General features: G+C 41.5%; 1 protein-coding gene across 6 annotated transcripts in view; it reads right to left on the bottom strand.

Moving 5' to 3' along the window:
• PDE4B (phosphodiesterase 4B) overlaps positions 1–19,585 on the bottom strand; it is a 257,231-nt gene that overhangs the window by 19,198 nt on the left and 218,448 nt on the right. For all 6 annotated transcript variants that reach the window (XM_081193750.1, XM_081193751.1, XM_081193752.1 and 3 more), the window contains one exon: positions 10,072–10,184. In XM_081193750.1, the coding sequence (XP_081049876.1) occupies positions 10,072–10,184 (113 nt within the window). The remainder of the gene's footprint in view (positions 1–10,071; positions 10,185–19,585) is intronic.

Here is a 19,585-nt window from a genome sequence, read left to right as displayed (position 1 = left end):
TAAGTTATGACTCTGCTTAACAAAATGTAATCCAGTGACATTTTGAAGCAACTGGTATATAGATAAATTGCTTGCTTGGTCAGCAAATTCAGATGGAGTTTTATTCACATTGAGTATGCACCATACAAACAAGCCTTTATAACATTTATATGGAGCACTGGCTGATGTCAGATGCTGCATAGAAACACAATTGTGCCTGCAGGGTAAGAAAATACTGATTTCCCTGAATAAATCCGTGAATACTAGTGTAGCCCTCTGTAAATATTTTTTTTTAAAAATCTAAATTACTAAAAATTGACATGTAAAATAACTACTGCATATAAACAAGAGAAAATTATAACTAATTTGGGTTAGGTAAGTTGAATGAATGGAGCAGTTTGTATATTTCAGTGAGCTTTCACAACTTAATTTGCATTCATAATTTCCCCCCCCCCCGCATGTAGAGTGAGATTAAATTGTATTATTTTAATTAAGACAGTGAAATAAAGATACTGCATACACATAATCAGTTACAAGATCACACTTTGTGAACATCTGAATAGATGATTAAGCTTAAAACCCATTCTATCATTATCTTTTAACAATGGTCAATGCAAATGTAAAGCTGTGAAAAATAGATCCCGATTGTGAAGTTTTCCTGTTATGCATGTTTTCAGGCTACTGTAAAAACAATTATGAGCTAATTAACTGTGCCAGACATTGAGTCATTCTTCAGTTAATAGGTTTGCCTATTGTAAGAATTGCTAAGTATGATGGTGTCCCTGCTTTTCTTGTTGTTTTTAAAAACACCGCACTTACAATTCTTTAAAAGGCTTTGGGAAGTACTACTTCAGATTTGCATTAATGTAGATGTTTTACATTTACAGTAATAAATTAGTCATCTCCTTCTCTTTACTCAAAAGACAGATGGCAATTTGACCAGTGAGCCAACTATATCCACTGACTATCCCTTGAAAGACTGAGGTCCAGCGCTGAGGGCCTTCTGGCAGTTCCCTCCCTGCAAGAAGTGAAGCTGCAGGGAACCAGGCAGAGGACCTTTTTCTGGTGGTGCCTGCCCTGTGGAATGCCCTCCCACCAGATGTCAAGAAAATAAACAACTATCTGACTTTTAGAAGACATCTGAAGGCAACCCTGTTTAGGGAAGTTTTTAATGTTTGATGTTCTGTTGTGCTTTTAATTCTGTTGGAAGCCACCCAGAGCGGCTGGGGAAACCCAGCTAGATGGGCGGGGTATAAATAAATAAATAAATAAATAAATAAATAAATAAATAAATATTATTAATAATCCTGGGTAAATTTGTTTATCAATGTCTCTCACACCAACTGCATGAACTTACTATTAGAACTGACAAAGTTCTTGCTACTGAGCTCACATCCCACATAATTACCTCAGCAACTAGTTCTTGGTCTATTTAATATAGAGCAGTGTTTCCCAACCTTTTTTGGGCAAAGGCACACTTGTTTGATGAAAAAAATCTCGAGGCACACCACCATTACAGCCCCGTGACGTCAGCGCGCAGCGTCACGCCGGGAGGGACGCACGAAAGTGTAAGTTTCAATTTTTTTCCCTTCCCCTTGCCGGGGAACCTCCAAGCTTTGGGGGTGGGGGGGGGGAGGAGGCAGCAAAGCGAGGCAGGAAGGAGAGCGCGGCTTGGCTGGGTGAGCTTTGGCAGGGGCAGGGAATGAGAGCCGCGAGGCGGGCGCTGCGGACGAAGGCGCTGCCCACCGAGCTCGCAGGCAGCCAGGCAGGCAGACGGCGAGAGCCCCGCGCTGGGCGGCCTCTCCTCGCCGTCGCCGCCCCGCCTCTCGCCGCCCGACTCGCCCGCCTCCCTCCAGGCAACATCTCGCGGCACACCAGGCAACATCTCGCGGCACACTAGTGTGCCGCGGAACAGTGGTTGGGAAACACTGATATAGAGTACACTGGGCATAATCCACCTGTCTCAAGGCAGTAGATGGACTTGATGATTTTCCCTGATGCTTTCGAGTCCTGTAATTTTCTAAAATAAGTGCCAGTGCCAAGAATGAGGACTTTCAGCATGCTGGACCAATGCTGGACACATGGAATGATGGAATGTTCAATTAACCCCTTTCGGTCAATTTCATGATAAATTACAACCTTTTTTACTTTTCTTCATACTTCTTTCCATGGGAAAGCATGGAAGTGCTTGAATGGGAAAGAACTGCATAGGATTTTTAGATTAATTCAAGTTGTAAGGTATTCAGACGAAATCAAAAGTGAAATCTGTATTCAACAAAGATGCAGGCACAAATTTCCTTACTCTGAATATGTTAAGCATTAAGGGATATGGCAGCAGGAAGAGTTAGGAGATGAGTCCGACAGATGGATTGACAAACTTACGACTTTGTTTAATGTTCCTGTAGTCCTCCTTGGTTTTGTCCATGGAGTTTTCTTGGCAGGGATACTGGAGTGGCTAGCAGCACAGCAGTCATGAAATTAAAAGATGCCTGCTTCTTGGGAGAAAAGCAACGACAAACCTAGACAGCATCTTAAAAAGCAGAGACATCACCTTGCCGACGAACATCCGTATAGTTAAAGCTATGGTTTTCCCAGTAGTGATGTATGGAAGTGAGAGCTAGACCATAAAGAAGGCTGATCGCCCAAGAATTGATGCTTTTGAATTATGGTGCTGGAGGAGACTCTTGAGAGTCCCATGGACTGCAAGAAGATCAAACCTATCCATTCTGAAGGAAATCAGCCCTGAGTGCTCACTGGAAGGACAGATCGTGAAGCTGAGGCTCCAATACTTTGGCCACCTCATGAGAAGAGAAGACTCCCTGAAAAAGACACGGATGTTGGGAAAGATTGAGGGCACAAGGAGAAGGGGACGACAGAGGACAAGATGGTTGGACAGTGTTCTCGAAGCTACTAACATGAGTCTGACCAAACTGCGGGAGGCAGTGGAAGACAGGAGTGCCTGGCGTGCTCTGGTCAATGGGGTCACGAAGAGTCAGACACAACTAAACGACTAAACAACAAAGTCCTCCTTGGAAACTTTATTCTTCCCTCTTTGATATAGCAATGCATTCAGATGGAACCTTTAAGCAGTGTTTCAGCTTAGTTCACATTATGAGGGTTTATCGAGAATCTTGTCAAAGTTTTTTCCCCTCTTCTTGTTTCACAGTAAGCAAAACTACACACAACCTCAGTTATTTTAGCAACTACCTTTAAATGCATGCCTTGCTTTTAAAAAACAAATCTGGTGCAGAAGTTCCACGTGAGGAAGAAACACAATCAGTGATAACATGGGAGAAGTTGGCATTGTCTGGTGCCATGTTTGGGGAAAGAGACTTTTGCTAATCCCACTAAATTCTTTATTTGGCACCATGCTCAAACTCAAACAAAGGACATGAGTTGTATACAGTTCCAAACAGGATATCAACATCAATTTAGAAAAGGTGAGAGGATACATGTCTGCACATCACAGAGAGATTTAGTTTTGAATCTTGGCTGAAGAACAAAAATATAAAAAATAAATAAATGTACATTTCCCTCATGATCAACCTCATTATCAATTTCCATTTATCTCACAGCAGTGTTACATTTTCTTTTTTAAAAAAAGGGTGGGGGACAAAGAGGAAGGACAGTCCAAAATAAACACATTAACTCCTCTCCAACAAGCTTTCTTATACAAATTTTGGTTTCAAGTCAATTGCTTATTGAGCCAGTTTTGCAAGATCATTGGCATTCCGGAGACAATGTTATGGCACATTAAAATCCTTTATTAATTGTTGATTTCAATTAATCAAAGTCACCCAGTGTTAAGGATATGAAATGGAACTGCTCAGTTTCCAAATTTGCAAGGGAAAATAGCCAAAACTCTGTTCCTCACTGCTAACTAAGCCCAAAAAACCAGCTAGCACGCCATAGGCTGCATCTGTCTTCTGTTACCGCAACCATCATCTCCCTAAATCAGAGTTGGGTATTCTGCAATCTCTCAAGTTCTAGGTAGGATATTAAAGGTAAATAAACCCCAGTGAGTTCTTGAAGTTTGCCCATGAGAGCTAATGGTCATGGCTAACTTCTGTTTATTAATTCCAATGGGTCTACGCTGAGTAGGACTAGTTTTGGATACAAAGCTTATTATGTCCTGTTATTTATATTTATTTATTTTACATAAGTTTTTTTTAAGTATTTAGTCTATTTTAGTGCTATACAAATGTTTAGCAATGCCAACAGCAACTCCCTTATTTGGCAGTGCATCCTAAATAGGCCCAAAAAACAAATACTTGCACAACTCACTCCTTGCTATAGAAAATAATCTGTTTGCTTTCCTCTGTGCTAGAAGAACCTGACTGAAAACAAAGTAAGCCAAATCAGTTATTATCAGGTGGAATGTTCCTCAGTACCTCCATAAACTCTCACAAAGAGTTTAGTAATAATAACTTAAGCTACTAGAGAAAGAATTAGCTATTTAACGCTTATAATCACTAAATTGCTCCAGGGTATATGAGATTTAGTATAAGGTTATGATTCATTTACGAAATCTATTGATAATAATGGAGCACCTCTAATGACCGATTAGTCTAAACATTCTTTTCTGTAGCAACTTTCCCCATTTGCTTAGGCAAGGACAAATGGCTGTAGCCTATCAGGAGAAAGGAATGCCAAACCAAAGGTCATAAATCTAGGCAAAATTCCCTGATTTACAGCTATTAAACTCCACTTTAAAAAAGCAAAGGGAATGAAAGGAGTAGGTTTTATAGCTGACTGCCCAACAGCTAATCTAGACAGTCTTTGGGAGGCTCATGGCTATTTTGCAATGTATATTAAACAAAGGAAGTTACAGTAAACTGAAAAGCAGGAACAGTTTGACACACCTTTAGGGAACCATCACGTACCAAGTGAGCAAAATCTAGAGCTTGCAAACTTATAATAAGACACCCCCTTCTTTCCCAATATGGACATTGTGCAATGAGGCACATAGACAGCTGGAAGGCAGCCAGCAGTTACCTCCAGAGTTTACATTAGTGTCCTCATGTTTAGTTTATTTAGCCTCCTAAAACTGAGGCGTGACCCTGCGTGTTTTATGTGACTGAAACCCCTTTTGAAATAGTGCAGTGAATGTTTTGTTTACACCAATAGATTTTCATTTACAGATAACAGACAATAGTCTAGTATGTAAATTGCTAACAAAAGACAGAATAGAGCCATAATGGAACATTTCAGCAAGCGCCTACGTGATGTAGGGACACATACCCCTTGGGGTCATTTAGGTAATTCTGAAAGATCATATCCTGGTGTGCTTTGTGAAGGTCATGGCTCGCTTCAGTCAAGTCACATGCCCATAAATAAAGGCAATGAAGTCATAAGGTGGGGCTGGGGGGCTGGAGACCCAAGTCCTATTAGGAAAGGTCCAAGGAGTTGGGTACGTTTAGCCTTGAGAAGCTACTGTTAGGAGTAACATGGTTACCATCTCTAACCATTTGAAAGAGTGTCACATAGATGACTCTCGTCTCTGCTGTTCCAGAAGTTAGAACCTGAACCAGTGGGTTCAAATTACAAGCACGGGGATTTCCGTTAAAAATCAGGAGTAGCTTCTTGATGGTATGAGCTGTTTAGATAATCATGGATCAGGGAACAGCATTTTAGAGGAAAGGTGCCCAAAGATGCGTGTTTTGGGGTGCCTGTAAGATCACGAACTTGGGGAAAAAAGCTTTTTCAGGGTGAGATCTTGACCTAAAATCACAAGAGAGCAAAGCACCCATAATGACCACCATGCTCTCAAAAGGGGGGGGGGGGTTAGGGTCCCAGTTTTTCTGGGGAAGCTGACAAGTTTGACAGTGGTTTTAGAAGGGAGAAGACTGTCCTTCATTAGAAGTTCTTTTTCCAGGGATAGCTATGGCTTCCTATCAGGGATAGTTCCTGTATCAGAAGGGGTTTGGGTTAGATCAGGTCTGCCATGGGGAACCTTTTCCAGCCCAAGGGCCACCTACCCTCTAGGCAACCCCCACAGATGGTGGAGGAACAAAAACATTTTTTTTACTTTTGTACAGGAGGGTAGTTTCTGCACACACTCATACAGACACCTCCGTTCTCCATCCAGAGAAGCAAGAGGCGCTATCAGAATTGAAGGACACATTCCAATGACACAAAAGCACTCTGGTTGCAAAGCAGAACCAGTGAGAGGTGTGGTCTGGGGCGGGTTCTGGGAGCCAGATAGAGAAGCCTGAAGGGCCACATCTGGACCCCAGGCTGGAGGTCCCCACTCCTGATTTATACAGTTACTGAAGTACCTTTAAACATTATGATTCTATAAATGTAGAAAGAAGACATGCATGTTCTCCAGGCCTATGAGCAAAACACGATATACAAAATTATCATCTAGGTAAAGGCTAAATTTCTTCAACAAGCTATGCAAATTGGCTATAAGCATGCCCAGGATACCTGAAGACCTGACTGAGTGCAGTATTTATGATTTTTTTAATATACTGTGCAACTTATTTCTATCTCAGCTTTATACAGGCCATGGAAAAACACAAAGTGATGTCTGTTCTAATAACGAAAAGCAGGTTGAGTGTATTGGGCAGGTCATTATTTGGTTCCTCCTTTTAGTAGGCAATGTTTTAGGTTCCATCCAGAAGCGTTCAGATCTCAAATTATTACCCTTATTCATAAGAAGCACTAGTTCTACACACTGAGTGACTTTAGTTAAAACGATAAAGTACACTTGTATACCTGCAATATATGTCATGCTACCTTATGGGATTTCTAAAAACCACCACTTCCATATATGCTCCACCTAATAATAACCAGCCACTAAGATTTTTGTGTGGAAAGGATTCCAAAATGCAAATAAGTAATGCCAATAAAAATAGGATTGGAGACTTCATCAAAACAAAGAGTTGCACAAGAAACACATCATGAACCAGGAGCCAACAGCAGCAGGAAGTATGCTAATTTGTATTTTATAGCTGAATGGGATTAACACAACATTTGTGTATCATTTTAATGAAACGGGAACATGCCCAGACACAGTGAATGCTTTGCTACTTTTTGCGGTTTGCTCCTCCAGGGACCTTCTGAACTGTTTGCTACGCTTCTTCATCTGAATGTCAGAGCCACACGCTGTTGAACACCAGAGGTTAAGTTCCTCATATTCCTGAGTAATGTAATTATTCATTTCAGCAACATTTGCTTCTTCTTTTTTACTACAAGTATTTTACAAGCAGGACATATTCATCCAAGGTTCTCTTTCCCATCGCCAAAATGATCAAGAAACGTATTTTGGTAACATTTTTGAATAAGTGCACTACACTAGAAACCAGTCACACACACCCCCCATTGTCTACTGTTTTTGCAACGCTGTACTTCAAAACTACGTCTGTCAGGAAGGAGACAGGAAATTCGAGTCACACTTACAACAGCTGTGCCATGCCCACTATCATTCTCAAATGACGTAGTTTGGCTTCAGTGGCATAGGGCCAGGAACTTAGCAATAGCAGAGGTCAGGAAGATAGGTCACTGTTTATACAGCTCTTGCACTTGGGATCATGCTGGGTCTATATGCTTTCTTCCTTTCTCTACTGTTGCTCTTTCCGTTATTCTTTACTAAGGGGGAGGTAGAAGCATCCTGTTTTCAAAGCATCAGACTGTTTTGCTACTGCCATATCTCTGCGCAGACGACGGAAGAGAGGACGATCATTCTGATACTTCACGGATGTGGAAAACTTGACAATTAATTAATTAATTGACATATTTTAAGAGGCTTCTTAAGAGCTTTTGAAAAGCTACAATCACGCTGTAGTTCCAGCTGCCCGACACACGTCCAATATCCAAATCCTTAAAAAGCACATAAGGATACATTTACGTGAAATAGTAAGAATCGTGGAGGTGGAAGGGACCCTGAGGATCATCTAGTCCAACCCTCTGCAATGCAGAGATATGCAGCTGTCCCATATGGGGATCGAACCTGCAACCTTGGCATTATCAGCACCATGCTCTAACCTATTTTACACAATCTAGTAAAAAAAATGCAAATTAAAGATGAGAGGAGCATTGGGAGTCCTTTGCCTGAAACCTTATTCTATCTTTCTTGCCTCCTATTTAATTGCCACGTAGCCCATTTTGGTGTAAAATATTCATATCTCATTATTGCTCACAACAGGGTTGTGAAGTTGGTTATTAGTCCCTAATTTAAATACAAATTAGGGCAACCCAGTCAGCTGGGCAGGGTACAAATAAATTATTATTATTATTATTAAGCAGCAAAGTGCATGATGGTGACCTGAGCAAGGTTAAGTAGGTAGTTTGTGGCTGGGTCTATGAAGGCTGGATGTTAAAAGGAGGGTTTTGTTAAAGAAAATGTTGAAAACAGCGTGTGAAAACTGATAACTTTGCAGAAGGAAACAGAGTAAGATATTAGGCCCCATAGGTTGCTTATCATAAAACTCCACGTACAGTGGTACCTCGGGTTAAGAACTTAATTTGTTCTGGAGGTCCGTTCTTAACCTGAAACAGTTTTTAACCTGAGGTACCACTTTAGCTAATGGGGCCTCCCGCTGCCGCCGCACAATTTCTGTTCTCATCTTGAAGCAAAGTTCTTAATCCAAAGTACTATTTCTGGGTTAGCGGAGTCTGTAACCTGAAGCGTCTGCAACATGAAGCGCATGTAACCCAAGGTACCACTGTACCACTGTTAATAAGTGCACCTGGAGAAAGTTATATATCTGATTCTGGAATCATGTATGCAGTAGCTCAACTGACTGCATTAACAGTGCAAAAGACTGTTCTGTTGAACAGTGCCTGGGATCACAGCAGATAAGGTGCCCACAGCCTCAGGGATGTAGGGGTGCCTTTTATTTAATCCATCAATATTCAGGCTAGTAGCCAATGAAAGAGCGACTCTGGTGTAAATACAGTCCAAGCGAGCGGCAGGTTTTAACTATACAGTGGTACCTCAGGTTACATACGCTTCAGGTTACATACGCTTCAGATTACAGACTCCGTTAACCCAGAAATAGTGCTTCAGGTTAAGAACTTTGCTTCAGGATGAGAACAGAAATCGGGCTCTGGCGGCGCGGCAGCAGCGGGAGGCCCCATTAGCTAAAGTAGTGCTTCAGGTTAAGAACAGTTTCAGGTTAAGTACGGACCTCTGGAACGAATTTAATACTTAACCTGAGGTACCACTGTACTGTAAAAGGATAAGGTGTTAAGAGATATAATGGGGAAATTTTACAATTAGTTACTAAGTTAAACCCATACAATCAGCATGGCTCTCTAAGTGGTTTGGTTGAAGGCATACATACGACACACAAGCATATCAGCCAACCTTCTACAGCACATTTTTATCCCTTTTAGAAATGTGCCTCCTAACATAGCAGCACTTTATATGACTTGTCATTACACATGCAACTACTAATATACAAAACCAGAACACCTTTCTTTTACAACGTACAATGCGGTAACTGAAATCAAAGCAATACATACTATATTTACTGCATGACAACTGCAAAGATAACTGTACTGTAATTATCAGCACCACAGACAATTTACTAAAAACAATTATTTCCAAAGTTATTGATTGTCCCAATTATAATCCCATCAGGATTTTAAATTCCATTCCTACAAACACTCCTTTAACTTGATATCACTGCCTAATTGTTGCTATTCCTATGTATCTAAGGGATAATTAATACAAAATCAGGAATTGTTCCGAGTATGTAAATATATACAATAATCCACCCCCACCCCACCCCACCCCCGATTTACAGATCACCTAGGTACCCAACACCTATTTAACAAAATCAAAGACCAAACTTGATTTCTGGATACAACTGTGTTCTGCTTGAGAGCTTGCAAAGTTTGACACCACACATGTCTACTGCTCCACCTCCATAGTGTAATGATAGGAACTACCAATATTTAACAGCTTTAATAAGAAGCAGAGGTAGTGTGTAAGAGTTCACCCATTTTCTTTAACTTTGTTCTTGGTAAAATCAGTAGCAGGTCTGATTGCAGATACAGCTGTATATGGGGGGGGGGGAGTTTAAATCCATATGCAACTAAATTCCAAACCATTTTGGGGGGAAATAAATATTTTCCTCTTACCTTATTCGATGCCATTTCGCTAACAGATCGGTAGGTCTGAATGGTTTCAAGTTGGTCTAAACACCAGTCCAATTCCTCCAAAGTTTCCATTGCTAATTTTTGATAAGATTCCTCTGCAAATAAACACACAGGCATGTAGTTAGGCTTGAGTGATTGCAGGCTTTCCATGGTGGAATCGCTGACACGGCTCGGACCGACGCTGCTGTAGGTGCTGCTGTTGCTGCTGCTGCTGTGCTCTTTCATCATGAGTTCTGCGAGCTCCTGTTCCACTCTCCAGCAGAACAAATCAATGCACGTCTCGCCTTGGAGTGGCTGTTGTGGTTTCATGGGCTTTCTTCTCTTTTCTTTTTGTTCTTGCTGGCTTTGAAGAAGCAATGTCAGTACTACATCAACAAACTTCCTCTCGTAGGGGATGTAAGGGGAGGGACCTCTGACAGTCTCATCTGCATTGTACATTATGCACTCACAGAACAGATGAGGAAAAGCAAGTTCTTCGTAAGCAAAGGGTTTTTTTTCCGTCTCCTCTCAAGCATTAATCATGCGTTGAGATTTTTTATAAGACTTTTAAAGTGTCACCGAGTGAGATTAGGCAATCAATCTGCATTTCTTCATTTTCCCTTAAAAAAAACTAACTTCAGATAAAAAACAAACGGGCAGGAAAAAATAACTGGAAGTAAACTCCCTGAACTTCTGCAGCTGTGATAATCCTCTCCGCAGAAAGATCGTTTGCATTAAAAGAGGAGGGGTTTTTCTTGTTGTTAAATCCGTATCTATTCAGTTAGGTGTTCAATGAAATGTCTCTTAACAGGAAACCACAGAAATACTGGATTTTTATTTAAACTGGCAAAATGGAAATCCTGCTTCTTTTAACCAACTTTAAACTCCCCTTTAGTTCATGCCAAAGTCACAAGGAAATTCTGAACTGGATTTCCAGAGGGATTTAAAATTTGACTGTGGTAAGGTAAAGGTAAAGGTAAAGGACCCCTGACAGTTAAATACAGTCACGAACGACTCTCACTTTGCTGGCTGAGGGAGCCAATGTTTGTCCGCAGACAGTTTTTCTGGGTCATGTGGCCAGCATGACTAAGCCGCTTCTGGCGAACCAGAGCAGAGCACGGAAACGCCGTTTACCTTCCCACCGGAGCGATACCTATTTATCTACTTGCACTTGACGTGCTTTTGAACTGCTAGGTAGGCAGGAGCAGGGACCAAGCAATGGGAGCTCACCCTGTCGCGGGGATTCGAACCGCTGACCTTCTGATCAGCAAGCCCTAGGCTATGTGGTTTACACCATAGCACTACCTGTGTCCCCCTTTGACTGTAGTACACTACCATTGTTTTCCTGCCTTTGCACATTTGATCTGGGGAACAAGCATTTATTTAAAATCTTTTCTAAAGCTGCAATCTTAAATGAACTTATGGGGATAAATTTGTCCCGTTGAACTTACTAAGATTTACTTCTGAGTAAACAAATAAAGGATTCTGCTGAAGGGACCCACAAAGAATCAAAGGCAGGTGTGGCCCAGGGAGGGCATGGATCTCCTCTCCCTTTCACAAAATAATAAAACAAACAAACTTAAGGAAAAAAGTAGTTTCCTTATTAGAGGTTGGGGCTCCAGTGACCTGCCATCTTAATTTGCCGAGAAACACCAATACAAGCACATTAGTATATGCAAGTTTATGTAAATTTGAACACAGGCTTGTGACCTTTAAGTACTTAGTAACTGTCTGGACTACAGGTAGCAAGCACCTCTGATTTGGTCATAAAAATTACTTCTAAAAACCCATGATAGTCGTTGACTCAAAAGTTATGCACCAGGATAAACCTGTTTGCTGGTGCAAGGATTGTGAAAGCTCTAATTATATTTAGGGTTGAAATACAGCCCCCTGCTAAATCCGCTACCTCATTTGCAGGTTGCAAATTTAGGGAGGGGCTATTTTATTGATTTTGGGACTTGGGCCAAATCCTTTGGTTCACGTGGCATGCTTATGATGGCAAGTGGTGCTTTTCTCTTTTTCACTTTAAGCAATATAAGTGTTGTATATTTCTGCCACTGCCTGTGGCCCCAGTGGAATCTTTCTCAGTGGCTGCCACTTGTGGCTACCATTCTGCCCTTCCCTTGAATGCCCTTGGTATAATGCTGACACATAGCATAATTCCAGGAGTGTGTGTGTGTGTGTAGAATGATGGCTGCCAGCTGCCAAAAATGCCATGATATTGTTGCTGGAAATGGTACAGGAAGTCCGAAGCAAAACAATGCATCATTAGTCTGAAGATGGAAAAAAAGAAAAGAAAAAGAGCAGCTGCCATGACTGCTCAGCACCTGTTCAATAAATTTATATTTATCTTCATTTAGGGTGTCACTGCAGTATCTCAGTTATATATATATATAAACACTGAGATTACCTGCGTATAACAGCTATGCACATTTTACAATTTTTTATGTGCTGTAAGCTGTCCAGAGTGGCTGGGGAAACCCAGCCGGATGGGTGGGGTATAAATAATAAATTATTATTATTATTATTATTACTACTACTACTACTACCACCACCACCACTACTACTACTCTAGGTACAACTATTTCTCTTGTCTTCCAAAATAGTGCCAACCCAGAAATAAATAAGGAACACAACTGGGAATTCTATTCTATTCTATTCTATTCTATTCTATTCTATTCTATTCTATTCTATTCTATTCTATTCTATTCTATTCTATTCATATACCAGCCATCAACATGATGCCTTCCAAATGGTTTGGACTACAACTCCTATCAGTCACAGCCAGCAAAGGAGCTGTTGTCCAATATGGTGGGCACCATATTGTTGGAGGATACATACACAGATATAGACATAGATACAGTCATACCTCGGGTTGAAGTAGCTTCAGGTTGAGAGTTTTCGGGTTGCGTTCCGTGGTGACCTGGAAGTAACGGAACACGTTACTTCCAGGTTTCGCCACTCGTGCATGCACAGACGCTCAAAATGACGTCACGCGCATGCATGGAAGCGGCAAATCGCGACTTGCGCACGTGCAGGTTGCATTCACTTCAGGATGCGAATGGGGCTCCAGAACGGATCCTGTTCGCATCCAGAGGTACCACTGTATAGCTATAGCTATATAGGTATCTGTGCAGCTTTAAATCTCTAAGCAGTAGAGAATACTCACCCTCCCTTCCAACTCAAGGCAATGAAAAGGAACCACGTGCTTTCACATAAAGTTCTATTCCGAGTGCTGTGAAGGGCTAGTAGTCATACTCAGAGTAGACCCACTGAAATCAATGGATTTAAATAATCTGTGCTGCAAGGTCATGCCATGTAAGACACGACCTCCTGCACCATATGTGACATTGCAGTCAAGGTGGTTTGCTTTCTTCCTTTGGAGAAAGCAGTGGGAATTCAAGCCACTATCCCCAAATAGAGCATTCCTCCCCCCCCCCCCCGGAGATGTCTGCAGAGGGGGAAATAGACTGTTTGGCATAAGCAGTTTTCTCAAGTCTTCCCGAAAAAGGACAACTGTGTAAGGGGAGATGATGTACATATACAGCTTTACAAGAGGGTCAATAATTTAAGGAAGGCCGCATTTCATGTTAAGATGTTACTTGAAAGAGAGGAAGTTCCTTGGAAGTATTATCTTTCACATCAGTGTCACAATTTCTTATAATTCACTGAGCAAGAGGAAGTGGAGTCGGCTTGTCTGTGACTGAGAACCTGTTCTTACAAAATAGCTGCTTATCTGAGGAGCCTCCACACGCTTCTTTGTGGTAGCAGTTCCAGTAATGGCAACACATTTAAGGCACAAATACAGTACCAGGCAACAGTGAAAGGGGATCTCAATACCTGCACCTATTTTGTAAACAGCTTTCTATCCATGCACTCTAGTAAGTTTGATTTGGGTCTTCCCTAGTAGTGATGCAGAAACACCATTTACCTCGAATAATACCTGGGCCCCTATAAGCTTTTTCTATGAACAATGGGGGAAAGTGCTAAATGGGCTCACAATGGTTTGGCACATGTGAGTTTTTGTTTTGTCACTTGGAAACTGTAGTGTGGGAGGACAGCAGGCAGGAATGTGGAGGAGGAAGATACATCCACAGTTTTAGTAGCAGCAGCATTGGCAGTAGGGAACTGGCACACATTTCAGTTGTGTGTTGCATATCACCCATTGTCCCCCCAGAACTCCTCCCCATGTTGAAGTAGACCGAATGCTGGCAAGTAATTATAGGGGAAGGAGGCAGGGTTTGTAGTGGGAGATCACCCCCAACATATACAAACAACTAAGACTGGACTATAATGCGGGACTTCCGGGTTGGCGCGAACAGCTAATGGCGGATTCCCTCCGAGCTCCGGAGGGAATCGGCTCCGCTAGGGACGGGTCCTGCCGCGACGGCGACGCGGGGACCCTCAAAAACCTCAGGCGCGGATGCCTGAGGACCTGGTGACTCGGTGGGCACCTTAAGCGCCCTCCCCAATTCACGAAGAGCCTTTTTAAAGGCTACGGAGAGGATACGGAGAGTGGCGTGGTGCTGAGAGTAAACCGCTACCCCAGCGGAGCGAAGCCGTGTGCCATGGCTGAAGAGCGCTGACTTGCTTCCTTGAAAATTTGGACTGAAAGAATTACCCGTGAGTAAGACGGATTGGGACTTTAAAAATTCTTCCCTGAATTGGAGACGACCGGGGGGTGTGCTAAAAGGAAGTCCGCACCCCCCCCCTGCAGACGATCTAAGCAACGACATAAGAGCTAAGCTGGAGAGCCTACCCTTGGTGGGGTGAGTTAAAAAGGACACTAACTTTCAAGATTTAGTTAAAGGAAATTTTGTGCTGGAGAGTGGAGTTTTGGAGACCCTCTTTATGTTTTGAACAACCCCCCCTCCCGGGCTCGGGAACGTCCTGCCTTTGTGCCTGTGTAAGAGCTGCGGAGTTTGACAGCTGTCAAAGCTGTCAAACGGGCAGTTTAAAGCGGAAAAATCACTATTTAAGATCCCTCTGGATTAAGACGAGTTATAATTGAGCTAAAATTGTTGGAAACAAAGTAACAATAACAAGCTAAAGGACTGTTGGAGAAAAGACTAATAAGTAACCAGATTCCCTCTAGGGGGAATTCTGTGAAACTACAATGGATACAATGGCTGTGGATGGAAAGTTACTAGTGGAAATCGAAAGGATGTTTCAATTGGTGGGAACCTTACAAGAGCAGAGCTTAGCCATGAATAAACAACTTAACATTATGACCTTGGGAACAGGCAACTCTGCTGTTTGTATTGAGGACCTGAATGAGAAAGAATCCACAGCTGAATGGGAAACAATGGCTACAGAGGTGGAAGAGACTAAACAAGAAAAAGAGAAAGTAACCTTGGGAAGCAACAATCAAAAGCTGACATCTGTGGAACACAAGCAAGGAGACTCTGGGAACACAACTACCACAAGTCTGCGAAAGATGCAGAAGAAGAAGGAGGAGGTTCTGGGACAATATGTACAGGAACTTAAAATAAAGAAATACGATTGGGGCCTCCTTTTGGGCTTTGACTTTGAGGATACAGGCTTTGTGGAAGTACTCCAGCAGTTGCTTTCAAATCTCCTTGTGGGAAGAGAATATGTTTTGATGGTGAAAGATCTCCTTCCAGACTCGACGACTGACATAAAGGACAACCAGCGAGACCGGCGGAGAGGGACTGAAAGGGACTTGAAAGCCTCGGACGTGAGGAACCCAGGCTGAGAATCTTGACTTTGGATTTTTATTGGGAAGGGACAAAAACCGGGGATGGGAGGGAGGGAAGAGGAGATTCTTAAAAACTCTTAAGACTTTCATGTTTGGTTAATATGACTTTTATTCAAGACAAAATGAAAAATCGATGGAAGAGAACTTAAGTCCAACTTAGGAAAACCAATTTTTTTATTAGAAAAGAGGTAATAAAATGAATAAGATGGTTAAGAGGAGAAATACCAACTTGCTGATATAATCTTGGGAATTGGGATGCATGAGGGGGGGGTGGGGGGAGGTCAGGGAACAAGGGTTATGAGAAGAGGATCTGCTGAATCTATACATGTTTGTGTCTTGTGTTATTGTTGTGTTTGTATTGTCTTTATAAAAGCGGAAAACCCAATAATTTTTTTTTTTTTAAAAAAAAGACTGGACTATAATGCAGTGATCAAATAGAAAGGATGGCTTCACATAATATTGAATGAGTAAAGAGTTAAAGTAATCGAGTTCTGGACATGAACCAATAGTTGCTATAGGATTTGCCAGCCTAGTCTGCTAAATGCTGTTCACAAACAGGCAGAAATGGGACATTAACTTGAAATACGTTTTGTTATTAACTACGACTGGAGTAAAAGCTTAAGGATGAGAATATCCAACACAAATAGGATGTCTTAGCATTAAAAACAGTGAAAATTCATATTATGAACCCATTGTTTGCAAACTTTGTTAATGTCACTACTTCTAATTAGTTGCTAAAGTTAATACTTTTTAATAAAAACTAACAGGCAGCTATTAAAACAGTCTAGTTTATATTTCTGTAGTGGTTCAGGATCCAGAGGCATGGACTTGTAGCAAAATATTCAGTTTCACAAAAATCCTACCAGGAGATCACAGAAGAAAACGTTTTACAGCGGAAGAAAAAAAAGTGTTATTTACTTCCAAGCATGATTTGACTAAGCAACAACCATGTGCTTGAAAGTCACGTTGGAGATTAGAAATGTGGTTGAGAAAGAGAAATAGTGACCTACAGCAACTGACTGCACATACATCTGGGCAGGGTTCAGCTGATTGTTAATTAATCCCAAATTAAACATGAACGCAAGGAACACCCTTTATTTAACTTTCAAAGTTAAAAGAGTAGCATTTCATTCAGGCATGTCCAAACATAACAGAAAGTAGATAGCCAAGCAAAAAATTGTGGTCTTCCACAGTTTATACGTATGTGAGGCTGTGTCTTTACGCATGCACATTTATATTAGATAGCACTGATTTAATAATTCTTATTTGGGGGGGGGGGAATAAAGCTTCATAAACCGCAGCTCTAAAATGCACATTGTTGGGAATGAATCCAAGTGCTAAGGATCCTAGCTTAGTCCTTGCCTGGAATGCCTAATTGGGATGCCATTGCTTCTTTCACTTGGATATTTTTTCAAACTGATTTAACAAATACTTTGCTGAATATTTTATTTTGTGGCTTGATTCCGAATAAACACTGATTTGTGTGTCCAATGTTCCAAACACTCTGCTCCACCCAGACAAGTCTATAAAGTTGTGGAAGGGAGAAGCTTCCTTGTGACAAGATATGAGACTGCTGTGGTATGCTTATTAATAGCAAAATCATGTGGATGGGGCCAACTGCATGGGCAATTCTTATTCTAGAAAAGAGGTATTGCAATCTGCATAACGCTTTAGCATGCAGCAAAGGTTGTAAATAGGCAACACAATCCAGATATTTTAGTAAACACAAATCCTGCCATTTATTTAAATGAATGGAGCTGATTATGTGGACAAAGGAACTGTGTGTGAAAATCAACTTCACCACCAAAATTAGGGAAGAGACCATTCCTGGCAAAAGAGTGCAGGGAACACATAAAAACTTTTATACTTAGAACACTTCATGCAGAACACACCATAGCTCTGACAGCTATATGCCTGCACATTTCAGTCTCTTGCTTTTGGGACAGACAATGGTCCTAACACTTTCACAGGACTAAGGAGAGTGATGACACTTGGTACTAGAGTCTATGAGCTAAGAAACCCCAAAGTTGTCTTGCTCTGGTTTATGTTACTGAATCCTCTCGTATTCAGATGGCATCATGAACTGAGGTGAGAGCAGCTTGTGAGAATAAAATATGGTAAATTCTATTTATGACTACATTTATTTAACCAACAGAATAAATTTAGAGATAAAGTACTTGTGATTTGCAGGTTCCAATGGGAACATCTTGTTTTATTTATTCACCCAATTTTTTTTAATACCGCTCTTCCTCTGTAAAATATTCCAGGGCACCAGGAGCTTTCAACTACAACAATCCTGCAGCATGCTTGCTTTGCCTTGCTATAAAGTTCCACGGAGAAAGGAAATTCATTATGCTATAGGGGAAGAAGCCAGCAATGTATATAAATCATTTACTTTTGTGGAGAGTGTTCTAGCCCAGGCTGGATGCCCATTTCATTTCCAATAGGAGTTTGGATTTTGAAAAGGCTCCAGTTCTATCGAAGAGTGCAGAAGCCTTGAGAACCAGTGCAATCATTTGTCAGTGCCTTGTATGAACAGGCTGAGCTTGCTAATAAAAAGGAAGGGCACCTTAGAGAGTGATTGGCGCTTGGAATTCGAAGCAAAGGGCTTCCTGAAAGGACGGAGCTAATAGGGGGCTCAACCTTTCACAAAGCCATAAAGATGGCAAAGTAACCAGCTGTGCAAACCTCGGAATAAGGAGCAAAGAAAAACAGGGAATGACTTTGAAAAAGTAAGCTCTGCTTCACAAACACTACGGGGTAGTTACAGCAGCCATTCTGAAAAGGGTAAACTCACTCGTGTCTGCAAAATCAGGCGAAGTGAAAGTCCCCCAAAGCAATCCAGCTACTTTTAAAAAAGCACTCTGCAGCAAAAAAAAGGGGGGGAAGGGGGGGAGCTACCATTTCTCAAGATTCTACCATCAGCTCAACATTACAAGGGGTTTGCCCAAAGGTCCCAAGGAGCTTGGTTCAGCTGGAACTCTGCATGAATCCTGGGATCGTGTATTTCGTTTTGGTTTTGTTCTGAACAACAAGCATGGTGACACTGCAAGGAAATAATAGAGGAAGCTACAGTGGTTCAAGCTAAGGGTACTCCCAATAGAGGAAGTCCCTGCTGTTCCTGCCAAATATCTTCCACATAGTAGGGGAATTTACCTGCAGTAATGAGTATGTGTAATTGATACGTATGAAAGTTCACGCCTAATTAGTCGCCAAAATGTATAGCGTATCTAACGGTAGCGGGCAGCTAGTTTTTCTTAGGCTCCATATTTTTGTAAAGACTCCATCCCACTCTGGAGAGTAAACTTAGCAATTTGTGGGACAATCCTTAATTTCAAAATAGATGCAGAAGCTGATGTAATAGTTATTTATGAGGAGGTTTACGAGGGATTCCAAAACTCCTCAACCAGCGTAAGCTAAAACTGTTTTTACACAGCCTATTAAATCTTTTATGCTTTTCCATACAAACAAGTTAGAATGAGGAGCAGCTTGTGTTCATCATGCAGGGCAGTATTTTGTCCCCATTTACCATCTATACAAAATCACTAGGAACCATCATCAGGAAGTCTGGGGTGCAATGTCATCAGTATGTCGACAACACACAGCTCAATTTTTCTATTAAATCTGAGACAGGCAAGGCTGTGCCTCAGTGCTTCAAGTGGTTTTTTGACAAGCACCTTGGATAAACCAAATATTCTTCAAAATCTTGCCACTTGGGATTACAAATGCTTCTGAGCTTTTTCAAAAGTAGATGACACAACTCTGAAAGTCTAGGAAGACCATAACTCAGTTGATGTA

The sequence above is a fragment of the Podarcis bocagei genome (assembly GCF_964188305.1).
Source record: "Podarcis bocagei genome assembly, chromosome: 5".
Classification (NCBI taxonomy): domain Eukaryota; kingdom Metazoa; phylum Chordata; class Lepidosauria; order Squamata; family Lacertidae; genus Podarcis; species Podarcis bocagei.
The sequence above is the reverse complement of the archived record's forward strand: the minus strand, read 5'-3'. Positions and strand labels throughout refer to the sequence as shown.